Raw genomic sequence first — 17,502 nt, 5'->3', positions numbered from 1 at the left:
CCTATTGTAGTTACATTCTCCCTTTTAAGAGCCTCACGTTTACATATCTTCAGAATATGCAACTATAGCCCACGATATTTAAATAGGCATTAAGAGTTTCAAAGGGACAAAAACACTATAGACACACTTTTTTAAAATTTCTTATTTATTTCTCTCCCCTTCCCCCCCACCCCCAGTTGTTTCTGCTCTCTGTGTCCATTCACTACGTTCCTGCGTGTCTGCTTGTATTCTTGTCAGCGGCACTGGGAAACTGCATCTCTTTTTTGTTGCGTCATTTTGCTGCGTCAGCTCTCCAGGTTTGCGATGTCTCCTGGGCGGGTTGCACTTTTTTCATGCGGGGCGGCTCTCCTTACCCGGCGCACTCCTTGCGCATGGGGCTCCCCTGCGTGGGGGACACCCCTGCGTGGCACGGCACTCCTTGCACACGTCAGCACTGCGCGTGGGCCAGCTCATCACACAGGTCAGGAGGCCCTGGTGTGGTAGGCAGAGGCTCTATTCATTGAGCCAAATCCACTTCCCTAGAAACACATTTTCTCACACACATTGGTTATTCAGTCCTACTTTTAATTACTAATCGCCACTATCGACTAGTCCCAACCTGGTTTTCTTTGAACAGTATTTTCAGTATTTACAGTATTTGGGCGACACAGAATGCGCACCGCACCGGGTAATTACGGTTCTACCTGCAGGACAGCGGTTTCCCAGGACCCGCCCTGGGCGCAGGCTCCGCCCCCTGCCCGCAGGCTCCGCCCCCTGCCCTCGTGGCGTCACAGGTCCGTGGAGCGGAGGCGCCAGGGACGCAGCGCCTCTTCCGGCCCCGGCTGCCATGGCGACGGCCAGCCCGCCCCGCCTCCTTTCCGGCGCCAGCCCGGCGGGGCAGCGCGTAGGGCGACCCCGGGCTTCCCGGGCCCTCCCTGCCGTGGCGGCGCCCGGCCTCTCCTTCCGGCCGCGTCCCGTCACGGCGGCGCCCGTTTGGCCACTTCCGGGCCCAGCGCTTCCTAGGCCCGCGGGCCCCGGCGGCGCCGAGGCCGGAAGTGAGGCCTCGGGAGCGAGGCGGGGCCTCCGCCGGAAGCGAGCGCGGCGCCGAGCAAGATGGCGGCGGGCGGCGCGGCTGCTGGCGGGGCCGGGGCCGGGGGGCAGGCCGGGGCCGGGGGGCCGCCCGATGCCCGGCCGCGGCGGCGCGCGGCCCTCGCCGCGGGCCCGGCGCTCGTGGCGAGCGGCGACGAGCTGGTGGCGGCCGTGTGGCCGTGCCGGCGCCGGGCGCTGCTGCGGCGCCTCACGGTGCTGCCGTTCGCGGGGCTGCTGTACCCGGCCTGGGCGGGCTCCGTGGCCGCCGGCTGCTGGGGCGGCAGCTGGACGCAGGTGCCCGAGGCCGCGCTGCTCGCGCTCGCCGCCATCGGCCTCGCGCACGCGCTCACCGTGCTCTCGGGGCACTGGTCCGTGCACGCGCGCTGCGCGCTCACGTGCACCCCGGTAAGTGCGCGCGGCGGGCCCCGGCCGCGCCCCCGGCCCCGCCGCGCAGGGGCCCCTGGAGGTCCCTCCGGGGCGGCGGTTACGTCCCGGGCGACGCCGGCTGCAGCGCGCAGGCCGGGCTCATCGGTTCCCGCTCTCCGCGAGGCTCGGCCGTTCCCCCGAGCTGGCCGTTCCCCTCCCTTCTGGCGAGACCTGCGGGGCGGGCTTCGCGGCCCGCGAGGCTGAGCGCGGGAGTCCGCCCTGCGGCCGTGCGGCCGGCGCGCAGGTGCCTGTCCGTGTTCCAAAGTGCGCGCGGGTCGCAGCTCCTCGCAGGGTTTGAGAGGGGTCGGAGCCGCTTGACGGTGAGCGCGGGACTTAGCCCCTTGGAACCCGGGGGAGCTCTGGACAACACGGCAGGAGGCTGTGGCGAGGACTGCGCGGGCGCGGCAGCAGCGGGTGGTTCAGCGCAGCAGGCGGTGGGCGAGAGCTGAGGCAGGGGCTGTAAGCATCAGCCCTGGGTTGCCAGTGGACGTCGCTCACCTCCCATACCGTGAGCAGGTTTAGACCGTGGGTGCCGAGGCCTCCAGCCAGCCCCCCTCTGAGCCAGGCAAAAGGATAAAACTCTCTGCCCCAAAGCCTTTCTGTCGTCCATCCTTCCTGCCCAAGCTTCCAAGTGTGGATTTGCTGGGAAAGGAGGGGAAGGGACCAGTGCCAGTGGGCTCCTGTGCCTCCGACTATGGACTGAATCCTCAGCTCTCCTCTTCTGAGAGAGGGTGATCTCACCCCAGCCCGTTTTCTCTCCAACAGCTCTTTCCCGAGGGGAGGGCCTCAAATTTCTGGCCATGGTGGCTCTAGCTCAGTATAGTGAAAGACCCCAGTGAGGCACGACATAATGGAGCAGGGTTGACGGAGTGTCCCCCCACAGGAACTTGTAACTGCCCTCTGGCCTGTAGCTCACCAGCGCTAACTGTTAACTTCCTCTTTGGGGAGCGACCAGGGCCGAATCACAACAGCGGTGTGGATAGGTGAGGCAGATCTGGGTTTGCACCAGAGCTCTCTGACAGGAATGCTTCCCCCCTGGGTTTTAATTTCCCTTTCTGTAAAACAAGAACTGCAACGCCTGCCCGTGATGCTACTGCGAGAAGAAATGGGGGTGCTTCCTGCACAGTGCTTGGCGTGGCGCTGGCACCGTGTGCCTCCGAGACATCACTGGGTTTTCGTTAGATACTTGCCTTGAACTCCCTGAGGGGAGGGGTCTTGCTTTTCAGTCACTGCTGAGCCCCCACCTTGCAAGGGTCTGATGGAACACTGGTGGGGTGAACGCAGCCACCTGCTCGCAGGACTGGGGGGCACTAAGTGAGCGTCATTCAGCGCCTCCTTGTTTTAGCTGCAGTGAACACAGCAGGCAAACCTCTCTTCCTGGAGCGGGAGGGGCACCGCACACGTACGCAGCGACAGGTGCTGGCGGCAGGTGCGGCTGGGGCTGGGAGGGGACCCTAGTCGGGGCATCGGGAAGGCCCCCCGAGAAGGAGCCGTTTGAGCAGAGACCCCAGGCAGAGGCCACGGAGCCGAGGGCGCCGCCCGCCCCGGGACGGCGAAGCGGCAGGTGGGGGTGTGATGGGCCACGCGGCGTGACGGGGTCTGGTCTAAGCGCAGCGCGAGGTGGGCGTCCCTGCCGGCTTCTCTATGCTGCTCCATCTCAGCAGAGCTTGTTTGGGCGACGTGGGGCCTTCGCTGTCCTGGCGACGGGCGGGGCGTGCCGGCAGCACCGGCGCTCAGGCGGCGTTTTCCAGAGCAGCCGGGGGCTCTTGGCTGAGCGGAGGGTCCTCTGCCCCTCACAGGAGCACGACTCCACAAAAGCCACCCTCGTGAAAGTGGTGCCGACGCCCAACAACGGCTCCGCCGAGCTCGTGGCCCTGCACCGCGACCAGGTAGGGTGGCCAGCGCCGGGCCGGGCGCGTCCCTGGGCAGCACCGGCGCCGCGGCTGCGCCACAAACACGCTCCTCCCGCAGGGCGAGGACGGGCAAGAGGTGCTGTCCTTCGAGTTCCAGAAAATCAAGTATTCCTACGACGCCCTCGAGAAGAAGCAGTTCCTGCCCGTGGCCTTTCCCGTGGGAAACCCCTTCTCCTACTACCAGAGCAGCAGGGGCCACCAGGGGGACGCGGAGGTCCGCGCAGCCGAGAGGGCCTTCGGGAGCAACAGGCGAGTCCCTGCGGCCGGCCCGCGCCCCGCTCCTCCCGGCCCCGCGCTGCCGCCCCGCGCACCTGCCCTGCGCACCTGAGCAGCGGGTGGGTTCACTTCCTGCCCCCGCCCTGCGCACCTGCCCTGCGCACCCGAGCCGGCGGGTGGGTTCACGTCCCGCCCCCACTGCCACACGCGCCAGGAAGGTGGGGGGGGGGGGAGGAGCCTGCCTTTCTAGCGAAACTTCCCAGGCACGAGGCTGGAGGAACGCTCAGGCACTCTCGGAGCCTGGCTGCGGCGGGCGCGTGGGAGATGGAGACCTACGCCCGGTCTCGGCGTGCGCTGTGTCAGTCCTTTGCTCCTCGTTTTGCGTCACCTATGTTTAAAACCTTGCTGGGCCCTTCACACGTGTCTCCACGTTTCGAGAACAGCAGTAAAGACGATGCTGGTGGTGACGGGAGCTCGTCTCTGTGCTGGGCACAAGGGCAGACGTGTGCCGTCCTTTCGTTGTCATGACGATGTGTCGGCCCAGGACTGACCTATCCTGAGGGCCGAAAGGCTGTACCAGCCCCCGCCCTGCGTCGGCCACATTAACCCCGGACGCTGTACCTCGGGGCCTCCGGCTGCGCGCGCCTTTCCTCACGTCCCCCATCGGGGCGTCCCTTGGGTTGGAGGGCAGAGGGGACGGCAGCTCCTGCGCCAGCCGAGAGCCCCGGGCTGTCGCCTCACTCTGGGCGTTTTCAGAACGTCCAGGCTCCGTGGCCGCCCATTGTTGTGGACGCGCCTCCATCCGCCCTGCCGGCCTCTCGCCAGCTCCCGGCAGGTGGGGCGGCTGCCCAGAGGGCAGAAGAGAACGAGGGCTGACCCGGTGGGGGAGGGCAGGCCCGGGCTCCAGGAACAGGCCGCCCTGTGCTTGCAGGGCCGAGATGGTGGTGCCCGACTTCTCGGAGCTCTTCAGGGAGAGAGCCACGGCCCCCTTCTTCGTGTTCCAGGTAGGCCTGCCGCCCCGGCCCTCGGGTCAGAGCCTGCGGGGGCCGGGCGCGGGGGTCGCGTGCCCGCCTGGCCCTGGACAGCCGCCCGCCCTGCAGGTGCTGTGCGTGGGGCTCTGGTGCCTGGACGAGTACTGGTACTACAGCGTCTTCACGCTCTCCATGCTCGTGGCCTTCGAGGCCTCGCTGGTGCAGCAGCAGATGCGGAACATGTCGGAGATCCGCAAGATGGGCACCAAGCCGCACGTGGTCCAGGTGGGCGGGGCGGGGCACAGGGTCCCGGTGGGCGGGGGCAACAAGCCGCAGGGGTCCAGGTGGGGGGGCGGGGCACGGGGTCCAGGTGGGCGGGGGCAACAAGCCGCAGGGGTCCAGGTGGGGGGGCCGGGGGCAGCAAGCCGCAGGGGTCCAGGTGGGCGGGGCGGGGCATGGGGTCCCGGTGGGCGGGGGCAACAAGCCGCAGGGGTCCAGGTGGGGGGGGGAACAAGCCGCAGGGGTCCAGGTGGGGGGGGGAACAAGCCGCAGGGGTCCAGGTGGGGGGGCGGGGCACGGGGTCCAGGTGGGCGGGGGCAACAAGCCGCAGGGGTCCAGGTGGGGGGGGAACAAGCCGCAGGGATCCAGGTGGGCGGGGCTGGGGGGGAACAAGCCGCAGGGGTCCAGGTGGGCGGGGCCGGGGGTCCGGGCAGGCCGCCGGCCCCTCCCTCCGCTGAGGCCCCGCTGCCCCCAGGTCTACCGCAGCCGCAAGTGGAGGCCGGTCGCCAGCGACGAGCTCGTGCCCGGGGACGTCGTCTCCATCGGTGAGGCCCGCTCGGCCCTGGGGCGCCCCCCCCCCCCCCCCCGACCCCGCCGACCGTGCCCCTCCCCGCAGGCCGCTCGCCCCAGGACAGCCTGGTGCCGTGCGACGTGCTGCTGCTGCGGGGCCGCTGCATCGTGGACGAGGCCATGCTCACCGGGGAGTCGGTGCCGCAGATGAAGGTGGGGGGCAGGGGCCGGCGGGGGGCGGGGCGCCACAGCGGGAGAGGCCGGGCCGGCGGGCGACGCTGCCCCGCGCCCAGGCCCACGCCCGCCCCGTCCCCAGGAGCCCATCGGAGACCTGGACCCGGCCCGGGTGCTGGACCTGCAGGCGGACGCGCGGCTGCACGTGGTCTTCGGCGGCACCCGGGTGGTGCAGCACATGGCGCCGCAGAAGGCCGCCTCAGGCCTCAAGCGTAGGTGTCTGGGGCCGGCGGGGGGCCGGGGCGGGGGCTGCGGCTGACGGTCTGCTCTCCCCCCAGCGGTGGACAGCGGCTGCGTGGCCTTCGTCCTGAGGACCGGCTTCAACACGTCGCAGGTGCGGGCGCGGCCGGCCCCAAGGCGCCCCGCGGGCTGCGGGCATGGGTGGGGGGCGCCGTGCGGGCTGCCGGAGAGGGCGGGGGGCGGGGGGCGCCGTGCGGGCTGCCGGAGAGGGCGGGGGGCGGGGGGCGCCGTGCGGGCTGCCGGAGAGGGCGGGGGGCGGGGGGCGCCGTGCGGGCTGCCGGAGAGGGCGGGGGGCGGGGGGCGCCGTGCGGGCTGCCGGAGAGGGCGGGGGGCGGGGGGCGCCGTGCGGGCTGCCGGAGAGGGGTGGGGGGCGGGGGGCGCCGTGCGGGCTGCCGGAGAGGGCGGGGGGCGGAGGGCGCCGTTCGGGCTGCCGGAGAGGGCGGGGGGCGGGGGGCGCCGTGCGGGCTGCCGGAGAGGGCGGGGGGGGCCGCCGGAGAGGGTCGGGGGCACCGTGCGGGCTGCCGGAGAGGGTGGGGGGCGGGGGGCGCCGTGCGGGCTGCCGGAGAGGGTGGGGGGCGGGGGGCGCCGTGCGGGCTGCCGGAGAGGGCGGGGGGGGGGCGGAGGGCGCCGTTCGGGCTGCCGGAGAGGGCGGGGGGCGGGGGGCGCCATGCGGGCTGGGGGCACACGCTCCCCGCTCGAGCCGCCCGCCCGCCCGCAGGGCCGGCTGCTGCGCACCATCCTCTTCGGCGTGAAGAGGGTGACGGCGAACAACCTGGAGACCTTCATCTTCATCCTCTTCCTCCTGGTGTTCGCCATCGCGGCGGCCACCTACGTGTGGGTGGAAGGTGGGTGGGCGACACGGGGTTGCCGTTGGTTGGGGTGCGCGGGGAGGGGCGCCGCTGGGTGGGGGACCGTGGAGGAGGCGCTGGTGGGTGGCGGAGTGTGGGGAGGGGCGCGGGGGGGGGGGGGGGGGGGGAGACCGTGGAGGAGGAGCCCGTGGGGTGGGCGGTCCGCGCTGCCCCGCCCACCCCCGCAGCTCCCTCTCGGCAGGCACCAAGGACCCCAGCCGCAACCGCTACAAGCTGTTCCTCGAGTGCACGCTGATCCTCACGTCGGTGGTGCCCCCCGAGCTGCCCATCGAGCTGTCCCTGGCGGTGAACACGTCCCTCATCGCGCTGGCGAAGCTCTGTGAGGGCCCCGGGCGGGGCGGGGCGGGGCGGGGGGCGCGGGGCCGGGGCTGACCGCCGCTCCCCGCAGACATGTACTGCACGGAGCCCTTCCGCATCCCCTTCGCCGGCAAGGTCGAGGTCTGCTGCTTCGACAAGACGGGCACCCTGACCAGCGACAGCCTGGTGGTGCGCGGCGTGGCCGGGCTCAGGTGAGCGCGGGGCGCGGGGCCGCGGGGCCCCTGCCCGCCCGCCCGCCCGCCCGGCCCTGACCGCGGCCCTGACCGCGGCCCTGACCGCGGCCCCTGCGCAGGGACGGGAAGGAGGTGACCCCGGTGGCCAGCATCCCCGTGGAGACGCACCGCGCCCTGGCCTCGTGCCACTCGCTCGTGCAGCTGGACGACGGCACGCTGGTGGGCGACCCCCTGGAGAAGGCCATGCTGACGGCCGTGGACTGGACGCTGACGCGCGGTGAGCCCCGGGGCGGGCGGGCGGGGGCCGCGGGGCCTCTGCTGAGCCACGGCCCTCAGGACTCTGCTTGTCTGTTTCCAGATGAGAAAGTTTTCCCCCGAAGTATTAAAACTCAGGGGCTGAGAATTCACCAGCGCTTTCATTTTGCCAGTGCCCTAAAGCGAATGTCCGTGCTTGCCTCCTACGAGAAGCTCGGCTCCCCCGACCTCTGCTACATCGCGGCTGTGAAGGGGGCCCCCGAGACCCTGCACCCCATGGTGAGCCGGGCCGGGCGGGGCGGGGCGGGGGGCGGCCGAGGCTGACACCGCCCGCGTCCCCCGCAGTTTGCGCAGTGCCCGCCCGACTACCAGCACATCCACACCGAGATCTCCCGGGAGGGCGCCCGCGTCCTGGCGCTGGGGTACAAGGAGCTGGGGCCCCTCACCCACCAGCAGGTGAGGCGCGCCCCAGCCCCTCGTTCTGCCACTTCGCCTCTGGCGGGGTGCGCGCGGCCAGGACTGGGGGCCTTGGACGGCTCCACCGCGGCGGGGGGTGGGCTGGGCCCTCAGCGTCGGGCACGACTAGCGCAGGGGGGTCACCGGACCCCGCGTGCCCTCCACAGGCGCGGGAGGTGCGGCGGGAGGCCCTGGAGTGCAACCTCAAGTTCGTCGGCTTCATCGTCGTCTCCTGCCCGCTCAAGGCCGACTCCAAGGCCGTGATCCGCGAGATCCAGAACGCGTCGCACCGGGTACGGCGCCCGGGCCTGAGGCTGGCAGGGCTGCACCACAGCGTCTCACGCCCGCGGCCCTGCCGTGTCCCAGGGGCAGGGGGCGGGGTCCAGGTCCCTCCCTGCGGTGCCCAATCAAGCAGGGTGGCCCCAGGTGGGGCGGGGGCACCAGGGCTCTGGAGTATCGGGGCGGGGCGGGACCCGTCCCCACGTGCCGGCGCCCCCAGGTGGTCATGATCACGGGAGACAACCCGCTCACCGCCTGCCACGTGGCCCGGGAGCTGCACTTCATCGACAAGGCGCACACGCTCATCCTGCAGCCGCCCGCCGAGAAAGGTGCGGGCGGGCGGGGCCAGGGGCGGCCCTGGGGTGGGGGTCCCAGCCTGGTGGGTGCAGAGCGCCTGGGCCCTGGGCGGGGCTGGCGGGAGGTGCCAGGTTCCTGGAGGTGCCTGGGCCCGGGCAGCTTCCAGATCCTTCCGGGCCCCTCTCTCGGCTCGTGTGGCTGTTGGTTCTGGGGGAACTGGGTCCCCAGAGCAGGGAGGCCCTGGGCCGGCGGCAGTAGGCTGCTGGGCGAAGCTGCGCAGCGACAGGGCCTTCGAAGGCGGGAGGTGCCTGCTCCTCAGCGGTGCAGAGCTGGGCGCGGGGCGCAGGGCACAGGGCGCAGGTGCTCAGCATCTGCCTGTGCTAGCCGGAGGACAGGGAGCGCGGCCTGGAGAGAGGTCCTCTGTGGGGGGGCCTGGCCTGGCCCAGGGCGGGAGGGGGCAGGGAGGGGCCAGGCCAGGAGAGGAGGGGAGGGGTGGGGAGGGGAGGGGTGGGGTGGGGAGGGGCTAGGAGGAGCAGGGAGGGGCCGGGCTGGGAGGGACGGGGAGGGGAGGGGAGGCGAGGGCCAGGAGGGGCGTCGGGGCGTCGGGCCTGCCCTGGTTCCTGGAGGCCCGGCCGGGCTGTGCCTGGGGCCCTGTGGCTGGTGGCCCCAGCGTTTGTGGGCGCAGCTGCGGCGGTGGCGCAGGCCTGGGAAGGAGGCCCCAGCCCTGACCCCGGGCCCGGCGCGCAGGCCAGCCGTGCGAGTGGCGCTCCATCGACGGCACCGTGGCGCTGCCCCTGGCGCCCGGCTCCCCGCGGGCGCTGGCCCTGGAGCACGCGCTGTGCGTCACCGGCGACGGCCTGGCCCACCTGCAGGCCACGGACCCCCAGCAGCTGCTCTGCCTCATCCCCCACGTGCAGGTGTTCGCCCGTGTGGCCCCCAAACAAAAGGTGGGTGTCGGGGGCAGGGGCCTGGAAGGTCGGGGGCCACAGGGTCCCTGGAAGGTCGGGGTCACGGGGGCCCTGGAAGGTCAGGGGGATGGGGCCCTGGAAGGTGGGGGGTCACGGAGACCTGGAAGGTGGGGGGTCACGGGGCCTGGAAGGTTGGGGGTCACGGGGGCCCTGGAAGGTCAGGGGGATGGGGCCCTGGAAGGTCGGGGGGATGGGGCCCTGGAAGGTCGGGGGGATGGGGCCCTGGAAGGTCGGGGGGATGGGGCCCTGGAAGGTCGGGGGGATGGGGCCCTGGAAGGTGGGGGGTCACAGAGACCTGGAAGGTGGGGGGTCACGGGGCCTGGAAGGTTGGGGGTCACGGGGTCCCTGGAAGGTCGGGGTCACGGGGCCTGGAAGGTGGGGGGTCGCGGGGCCTGGAAGGTCGGGGTCACGGAGGCTCTAGAAGGTCAGGGGTCACGGGGACCGGGAAGGTCGGGGGGATGGGGCCCTGGAAGGTCGGGGTCACGGGGACCGGGAAGGTCGGGGGGATGGGGCCCTGGAAGGTCGGGGTCACGGGGCCTGGAAGGTGGGGGAGTCATGGACCCTGGAAGGTCGGGGGGTCACGGGGGCCCTGGAAGGTCGGGGGGTCACGGGGGCCCTGGAAGGTCGGGGGGTCACGGGGGCCCTGGAAGGTCGGGGGGTCACGGGGGCCCTGGAAGGTCGGGGGGTCACGGGGACCTGGAAGGTGGGGGTCGCGGGCCCTGGAAGGTGGGGGTCACGGGGCCTGGAAGGTGGGGGGTCACGGGGACCTGGAAGGTGGGGGGTCACGGGGACCTGGAAGGTGGGGGGTCACGGGGACCTGGAAGGTGGGGGGTCACGGGGACCTGGAAGGTGGGGGGTCACGGGGACCTGGAAGGTGGGGGGTCACGGGGACCTGGAAGGTGGGGGGTCACGGGGACCTGGAAGGTGGGGGGTCACGGGGACCTGGAAGGTGGGGGTCGCGGGCACCTGGAAGGTGGGGGGTCACGGGGACCTGGAAGGTGGGGGGTCACGGGGACCTGGAAGGTGGGGGTTCACGGGCCCTGGAAGGTGGGGGTCGCGGGGCCTGGAAGGTGGGGGTCGCGGGGCCTGGAAGGTGGGGGTCGCGGGGCCTGGAAGGTCGGGGTCGCGGGGCCTGGAAGGTGGGGGTCACGGGGACCTGGAAGGTGGGGGTTCACGGGGCCTGGAAGGTGGGGGGTCGCGGGCCCTGGAAGGTGGGGGTTCACGGGGCCTGGAAGGTGGGGGGTCACGGGCCCTGGAAGGTGGGGGTCGCGGGGCCTGGAAGGTGGGGGGTCACGGGCCCTGGAAGGTGGGGGTCGCGGGCCCTGGAAGGTGGGGGGTCACGGGGACCTGGAAGGTGGGGGGTCACGGGCCCTGGAAGGTGGGGGTCGCGGGGCCTGGAAGGTCGAGGCGCGGGGCCTGGGTCCGGGGTGGGTCCGAGCTCTGCCCCTCGCCCGCACAGGAGCTCGTCATCACCAGCCTGAAGGCGCTGGGCTACGTGACCCTCATGTGTGGGGACGGCACCAACGACGTGGGTGCCCTGAAGCACGCCGACGTGGGTAAGCGCCTCGCCCGGGGCCCCTGCACAAGGGGGGCCACGCGGGGAGACTTGGGGCGCCTGGGGGTTCGGAGGCCCCGGGTGCCGAGGGGCAGGGCACGGAGAAGGGGGTGACGGGCGCAGGGGCTGGAAGGGCCAACCCGGCGGAGGCCGCGGCACGCAGCCTCTGGCCTGGTGCGAGGACGGATGGCGAGGGCCGCCCTGCGTGGCCAGGGGCTGCCGTCTGCCCCGCCCCGCAGCCCCGACGCTGCTTCCTCCCAGGACCCCCTCGGCGCGGTTCAGCCTCTGCGCGGTGGCTGCGGTCAGGCGGCTCGTAGGACGCAGAGCAGGTGCTCCCGGGCGGGGGGCGGCCCACAGAGCTCGGAGGGGCCAGGCGCAGCCTCAGGCCCTCCCGGCCCCCAGGTGTGGCGCTCCTGGCCAACGCCCCCGAGCGGCAGGTGGAGCGGCGGCGGCGGCCCCGGGACGGCCCTGGCCCGAGCAACAGCGTCAGGGCCACCCCAAGGACGGCCAAGCAGAGGGCAGGGCCCCCACCCACCGACGAGCCGCCCGTGTCCCAGCGGGTGAGTCTGGAAAAGGTGGTGCCCCTGGGTGCCCCTCGCCCAGAGCCTCGGTGCCCCCCTCATGGCCCGGGCCCCTGAGTGCCCCTCGCCCAGAGCCTCGGTGCCCCTTCCCAACCAGGGCCCCGGGTGCCCCCTCACGGCCCCTGGGTGCCCCTCGCGCAGAGCCTCGGTGCCCTCCCCACGGCCAGGGCCTCACCGGCGCCCCCCACAGGACCGCCTGAGCCAGGTGCTGCGGGACCTGGAGGACGAGAACCCCCCGCTGGTGAAGCTGGGGGACGCCAGCATCGCGGCGCCCTTCACCTCCAAGCTGTCGTCCATCCAGTGCAGTGAGCGCCCCGCCGCGCCCGCCCCCCCAGCCCCCAGCCCCCGCGCGCGCCCGCCCCCCAGCCCCCAGCCCCCGCGCGCGCCCACACGCCCCCTCCCCGCAGTCTGCCACGTGATCAAGCAGGGCCGCTGCACGCTGGTGACGACGCTGCAGATGTTCAAGATCCTGGCGCTCAACGCGCTGATCCTGGCCTACAGCCAGAGCGTGCTGTACCTGGAGGGCGTCAAGTTCAGCGACCTGCAGGCCACGCTGCAGGGGCTGCTGCTCGCGGGCTGCTTCCTCTTCATCTCCCGCTCCAAGGTGGGCGGGGCTGCCGCGGGCGGGGCCCGGGGGCGCGGGGCGGGCGGGGACCCAGCCCCCTGCCTCTCCGCAGCCCCTCAAGACGCTGTCGCGGGAGCGGCCGCTGCCCACCATCTTCAACGCCTACACGGCGCTCACGGTGCTGCTGCAGTTCCTCGTGCACTTCCTGGGCCTCGTCTACCTGTACCGCCAGGCGCAGGCCCGCAGCCCCGCGCGGTGCGTGTCCCGGGGGCTCCCGGGGGGCGGGGGCGGCGGCGGGGCGGGCAGGGCCGGGCCTGACCGCGGCCCGCAGGCAGGAGCGCTTCGTGGACCTGTACAAGGAGTTCGAGCCGAGCCTCGTCAACAGCACCGTGTACATCATGGCCATGGCCATGCAGACGGCCACCTTCGCCATCAACTACAAGGTGAGGCCCGCCCCGCGCAGGCGCCGCCCCGCGGAAGCCCCGCCCCGCGGAAGCCCCGCCCTGCGCAGGCGCCGCCCCGCGGAAGCCCCGCCCCGCGCAGGCCCCGCCTGCGGAAGCCACGCCCCCACAACTGTCCCTTCTGCTGAGGCCACGCCCCACGCAGGCCCCGCCCACGGGAGCCCCCGTCAGCGCAGGCCCCGCCTGCGGGAGCCACGCCCCCACAACTCCCTTCTGCGGGAGCCACGCCCCCATGCAGGCCCGCCCTGTTCGTAGGCCCCGCCCACGCAGGTCCGCTGTGCGCCCTGGCCCTGTGCAGTCCCCTGCCCCCGCCCCGTTCCGGCGCCCCGCTCGCACAGCCCCCCCTCCTACACAGGCCCACTCCGCACAACCTGGCCCTTTGCGGCCCCTTGGCCCTGTCGTACGCCCGCCTGCGCAGCCCTACCCCCCCTTTCTGCGCCCGCCTGCGCAGACCCCCCTCCGTATGCCCACCCACGCAGCCCCCCTTCCTACGCCGGCCCACGGAGGCCCGCTGCACAACCTGGCCCTTTGCAGCCCCCTGGCCCGCGCAGCACCCCCCTGTCCTGCGCCCGCCCACGCAGCCCCCGCCCACAGGGCCCGCCCTTCATGGAGAGCCTGCCTGAGAACAAGCCCTTGGTCTGGAGCCTGGCGCTATCCCTCCTGGCCATCGTGGGCTTGCTGCTCGGCTCGTCGCCCGACTTCAACAGCCAGTTCGGCCTCGTGGACATCCCCGTGGAGGTGAGTGCGGCCGCGGTGGGGGGTCCCGCCTGCCCGGTGGCCCCCACTCACCCGTCCGCCCGGCCAGTTCAAGCTGGTCATCGCCCAGGTCCTGCTCCTGGACTTCTGCCTGGCGCTCCTGGCTGACCGCGTCCTGCAGTTCTTCCTGGGGACCCCGAAGCTGAAAGTGCCTTCCTGAGGCGGCGCTGCCCGCGCCCTGCCACGGGGACCACCTGGCCGGACCCTGCCGCTGAGGCGGAGCTGGACCTACCCCGCCAGTCCAGCGGACCCACCGAGGCTGGGCTCGATAAAGCAGCGCAGCGGTTTCGAGAATTCTCGCCTCTGCCCTTGGCGCCGGTGCGTCCCGGCGGGCTGTGGGGACAGCAGACCCGGAGGCTGGGCCGGGGTCTCGGGGTCCCGAGGCAGGCCCCAGGCCCGCAGAGCAGGCCACCTGGGAACGGTCTGGTTGACATCTCGACATAAACCAATAAAGCCACTGCATCTCTCTGGCGGCGTCGAGGGCTTTTATTTCCAGGCGGGGTGCCGGTGCATGACAGGTTTGACAAGGAGCAGGTGGGGCCTTCGCGCGTCCCGGCCCCCCAGGAGGAGACCCCTGAGACGTCTGCTGACACCTTCCTGTGCCTGAGAGGTCCCTGGGGCAGGGGTCTCCGGCCACCACGGACGCACCACGGCACAGCAGGGTGGGTTAGGTGCCCAGAGACTTCTAGCCCTGGGTCGTGGGTCTGTTCCCGGGACGGGGGTCACTGGGGGAGAGGGCCGGGTCTCTGGGTGTTGGGGCTGGGTGGAGGTCTGGGGAGTGCTGGGGGGCCCTGGCTGGGGGCCCTCAGCCAAGGACGCTGACCTGGGGGGGCCCCGGGTGAACGCATCCGGGTGGAGGCGGGGCTTCTGGGGCAGAGCAGGGCAGAGGTGGGCGTGGTCCGGCGGGGGCGGGGGCGGGGCCTGCCGGGGCAGGACGGGCTTCTGTGGGCGTGGTCGGGTTGTGGTGGGCGTGGTCCTGTGGGGGCGGGGGCGGGGCCTGCCCGGGCAGGACAGGCCTCTGTGGGCGTGGTCGGGTTGTGGTGGGCGGGATCCTGTGGGTGGCAGGGGCGGGGCCTGCCCGGGCAGGACAGGCCTCTGTGGGCGTGGTCTGGTGGGGAGGGCCGTGGTGGGCGTGGCCCTGTGGGGCGGGGGCGGGGCTGGCGCGCGGAACCGGGCGGCGGCTGCAGGAAACCGGAGCTGGGCTGAGCCGGCGCGCGACCCCGTCCCCATCCCGGCCCCCGCAGGAGGACCCCCAGGCCGGGCCATGGACGCAGCGGAGCCGGGTAGGGGGCCCGGAATCCGGGCCCGGGAGGACCCGTCCCCACTTCCTCAACTGAGGGCCGTGCCTGCCCCTCCCGGTCCCGGGAGCCAGGGGAGGAGTTCCCAGAGCGGGGCGGACGCGGGACCCTCCATTGCGGGGACCCCAGGCCCGAGAGGCGCCCGCCCGGGACAGCAGCCCCCAGCCCCCGCCGTCTTCAGAGCCTTTGCCCCGGATGCCTGGGGAAAGGGGCCCAGGAAGGGGAAGTGGCCGCTTCTGCTTCTGGTTTTTGTGATGGGGGCAGGGTGTCGGGCCGCTGGGGAGGCTCCTCAGTGCCGTCCTGGGGCGGCAGGGCTCGGATCTCGGTGCCTCTTTGTGTCCGCTGGGTGCAGAGCGTCAGTCTGTCTTTTTGTCCCTTGTGGCCTCAGCCTGCCCCTGTGCGTGTTTCTGCCCCAGGCCCCTCCCGTCTGTCCCACGAGTGTGTCCATCTGGCTGGCCTGGGGTCCGTGTGGCCCCATTGTCAAGCTCCTCTCCTGCTGCCCCGGCGCGTGTGGGTGGCCGCCTCCGCGTGTGCTTTGTCACTTGCTTCCTGGCCCCGCCTGTGCGGTGGAGTCGGCCCCAGCCAGGCCCACTCTCCCTCGACACACACCCCCTCCCGGATGCAGGCCCCCACTGGCCCCGCACCCCACTGGGCCAGGAGGGAAGGAGCGCGTCCTGCACACGCGCACAACCCACCTCCACCTGCTCTGGGTGGAGGGAGAGTCCTGGGCGCACGTGGGACACTCCCCCCCCTCCCCCGCAGAGCTTCCCCCGGCTCCCGAGGGCAAGAAGAGGTACAGCGATATCTTCCGAAGCCTGGACAACCTCGAGATCTCACTGGGGAACGTGTGAGTCTGAGTCTGGGGCACCCCAAAATTCTTCTGGGATACCCCAAACGATTTAGAGACCCTGAAGCCCTAGGACCCTCCAAAGCACTTGTCTGTCCAAAAGCCAATCCCTCAAGGACCTCATATATCCTACTCTGAAAACGTTTGGGATCCCTATAATCTCTATGAACCCCAAAGTTGCTTGGGCCTTTCCCAAGTTTCACAAAAAGCTCACCTGGTCCTCACAAAACCCTATCCCTCGGACCTCCCAGATGCAGGAGCTGCCACAGCAGGTACGCTCAGCACCATCCCCCAAAAAAACACGGGGTCCCCAGCCCTCCCAGGGGGACAGGCTGAGAGGAGGGTGGCATCCTGACACCCCTGCCCCCCAGGACCCTTGAGATGCTGGCTGGAGATCCTGTGCTCTCAGGAGACCCAAACCCTGACCAGGGCCCCAGAGCCACTTTGGTGAGAGGGCATGCCTCCAGGAGGGGGGCCCTCAGGACGTGGGGGGCCCTCAGGGAGCGGGCATCAGGAAGGAGGGAGCTTCCAAGAAGTGGGGTCTCAGGGAGGGCGTCTCAGGGAGGGGGTCCTCTGGGGGAGTTGTTCCTGAATGCTCTCTCTCTCCAGCCCCAGTCCAGTGAGCCCAGCTGCTGGAGCGGCCCCTCTCCTGAGGTCCCTGCACCCCTCACAGGTAGAGGCCTGCAGCCAGGGCGGCAGGGCCAGCAAGCTCCCCTGGACAGGCCCCCTGCAGCAGGGCCCCCTGCAGCAAGTCCCCCCTGCAGCAAGTTCTCCCGTGCAGCAGGTCCCCCTGCAGCAAGTCCCCCCTGCAGCAAGTTCTCCCGTGCAGCAGGTCCCCCTGCAGCAGGGCCCCCTGCAGCAAGTTCCCCCTGCAGCAGGTGCCCCTGCAGCAAGTTCCCCCCTGCAGCAAGTTCCCCCCTGCAGCAGGGCCCCCTGCAGCAAGTCCCCCCTGCAGCAAGTTCCCCTGGACAGGGCCCCCTGCAGCAGGTGCCCCCCTGCAGCAAGTTCCCCCTGCAGCAAGTTCCCCCTGCAGCAGGTGCCCCTGCAGCAAGTTCCCCCTGCAGCAAGTTCCCCCTGCAGCAGGTGCCCCTGCAGCAAGTTCCCCCCTGCAGCAAGTTCCCCCTGCAGCAGGTGCCCCTGCAGCAAGTTCCCCCTGCAGCAAGTTCCCCCGTGCAGCAAGTTCCCCTGCAGCAAGTTCTCCCGTGCAGCAGGTCCCCCTGCAGCAAGTTCTCCCGTGCAGCAGGTCCCCCCTGCAGCAAGTTCCCCCGTGCAGCAAGTTCCCCCTGCAGCAAGTTCTCCCGTGCAGCAGGTCCCCCTGCAGCAGGTCCCCCCTACAGCAAGTTCCCCTGGACAGGCCCCCTGCAGCAGGTGCCCCCCTGCAGCAAGTTCCCCCTGCAGCAAGTTCCCCCTGCAGCAAGTTCCCCCTGCAGCAGGTGCCCCTGCAGCAAGTTCCCCCCTGCAGCAAGTTCCCCCTGCAGCAAGTTCCCCTGGACAGGCCCCCTGCAGCAGGTGCCCCCCTGCAGCAAGTTCCCCCTGCAGCAAGTTCCCCCTGCAGCAGGTGCCCCTGCAGCAAGTTCCCCCTGCAGCAAGTTCTCCCGTGCAGCAGGTCCCCCTGCAGCAAGTTCCCCCGTGCAGCAAGTTCCCCCTGCAGCAAGTTCTCCCGTGCAGCAGGTCCCCCTGCAGCAGGTCCCCCCTACAGCAAGTTCCCCTGGACAGGCCCCCTGCAGCAGGTGCCCCCCTGCAGCAAGTTCCCCCTGCAGCAAGTTCCCCCTGCAGCAGGTGCCCCTGCAGCAAGTTCCCCCCTGCAGCAAGTTCCCCCCTGCAGCAGGTGCCCCTGCAGCAAGTTCCCCCTGCAGCAAGTTCTCCCGTGCAGCAGGTCCCCTTGCAGCAAGTTCCCCCGTGCAGCAGGGTCCCCCCTGCAGCAAGTTCCCCCCTGCAGCAAGTTCCCCCTGCATCAGGTGCCCCTG

The 17,502-nt window shown here is 71.5% G+C and overlaps 2 protein-coding genes across 2 annotated transcripts in view; both read left to right on the top strand.

Moving 5' to 3' along the window:
- Positions 1 to 1,077: 1,077 nt before the first annotated feature.
- ATP13A1 (ATPase 13A1) lies at positions 1,078 to 13,858 on the top strand. Its single transcript, XM_058292783.1, has 26 exons — positions 1,078 to 1,473; positions 3,294 to 3,383; positions 3,466 to 3,656; positions 4,555 to 4,627; positions 4,724 to 4,879; positions 5,349 to 5,418; positions 5,490 to 5,596; positions 5,700 to 5,829; positions 5,896 to 5,951; positions 6,576 to 6,702; positions 6,908 to 7,045; positions 7,115 to 7,235; positions 7,337 to 7,494; positions 7,576 to 7,751; positions 7,818 to 7,928; positions 8,096 to 8,221; positions 8,428 to 8,536; positions 9,252 to 9,451; positions 10,932 to 11,028; positions 11,430 to 11,587; positions 11,799 to 11,913; positions 12,016 to 12,212; positions 12,286 to 12,428; positions 12,505 to 12,616; positions 13,229 to 13,372; positions 13,440 to 13,858. Exons 1-26 carry the CDS (start codon positions 1,093 to 1,095, stop codon positions 13,548 to 13,550), a joined length of 3,597 nt encoding a protein of 1,198 aa, XP_058148766.1. The 5' UTR covers positions 1,078 to 1,092; the 3' UTR covers positions 13,551 to 13,858.
- A 674-nt stretch (positions 13,859 to 14,532) lies between these two features.
- GMIP (GEM interacting protein) overlaps positions 14,533 to 17,502 on the top strand; it is a 7,299-nt gene continuing 4,329 nt past the window's right edge. Inside the window, 4 exon segments of the mRNA XM_071213645.1 lie at positions 14,533 to 14,673; positions 15,451 to 15,535; positions 15,907 to 15,982; positions 16,145 to 17,495. Coding sequence (XP_071069746.1) covers positions 14,655 to 14,673; positions 15,451 to 15,535; positions 15,907 to 15,982; positions 16,145 to 17,495 — 1,531 coding nt within the window. The 5' untranslated portion in view covers positions 14,533 to 14,654.

Source organism: Dasypus novemcinctus, unplaced genomic scaffold (assembly GCF_030445035.2).
Source record: "Dasypus novemcinctus isolate mDasNov1 unplaced genomic scaffold, mDasNov1.1.hap2 scaffold_289, whole genome shotgun sequence".
Lineage (NCBI taxonomy): Eukaryota > Metazoa > Chordata > Mammalia > Cingulata > Dasypodidae > Dasypus > Dasypus novemcinctus.
Note: the sequence above shows the minus strand (reverse complement) of the source record. Positions and strands in the feature narration are given on the sequence as shown.

Coding starts and splice junctions, on each gene's coding strand:
- ATP13A1 (XM_058292783.1), top strand. CDS start 1,093: ATGGCGGCGGGCGGCGCGGCTGCTGGCGGGGCCGGGGCCGGGGGGCAG. Junction 3,384..3,465: donor TGGCCCTGCACCGCGACCAG/GTAGGGTGGCCA, acceptor CTCCTCCCGCAG/GGCGAGGACGGGCAAGAGGT. Junction 11,588..11,798: donor AGCCGCCCGTGTCCCAGCGG/GTGAGTCTGGAA, acceptor CGCCCCCCACAG/GACCGCCTGAGCCAGGTGCT.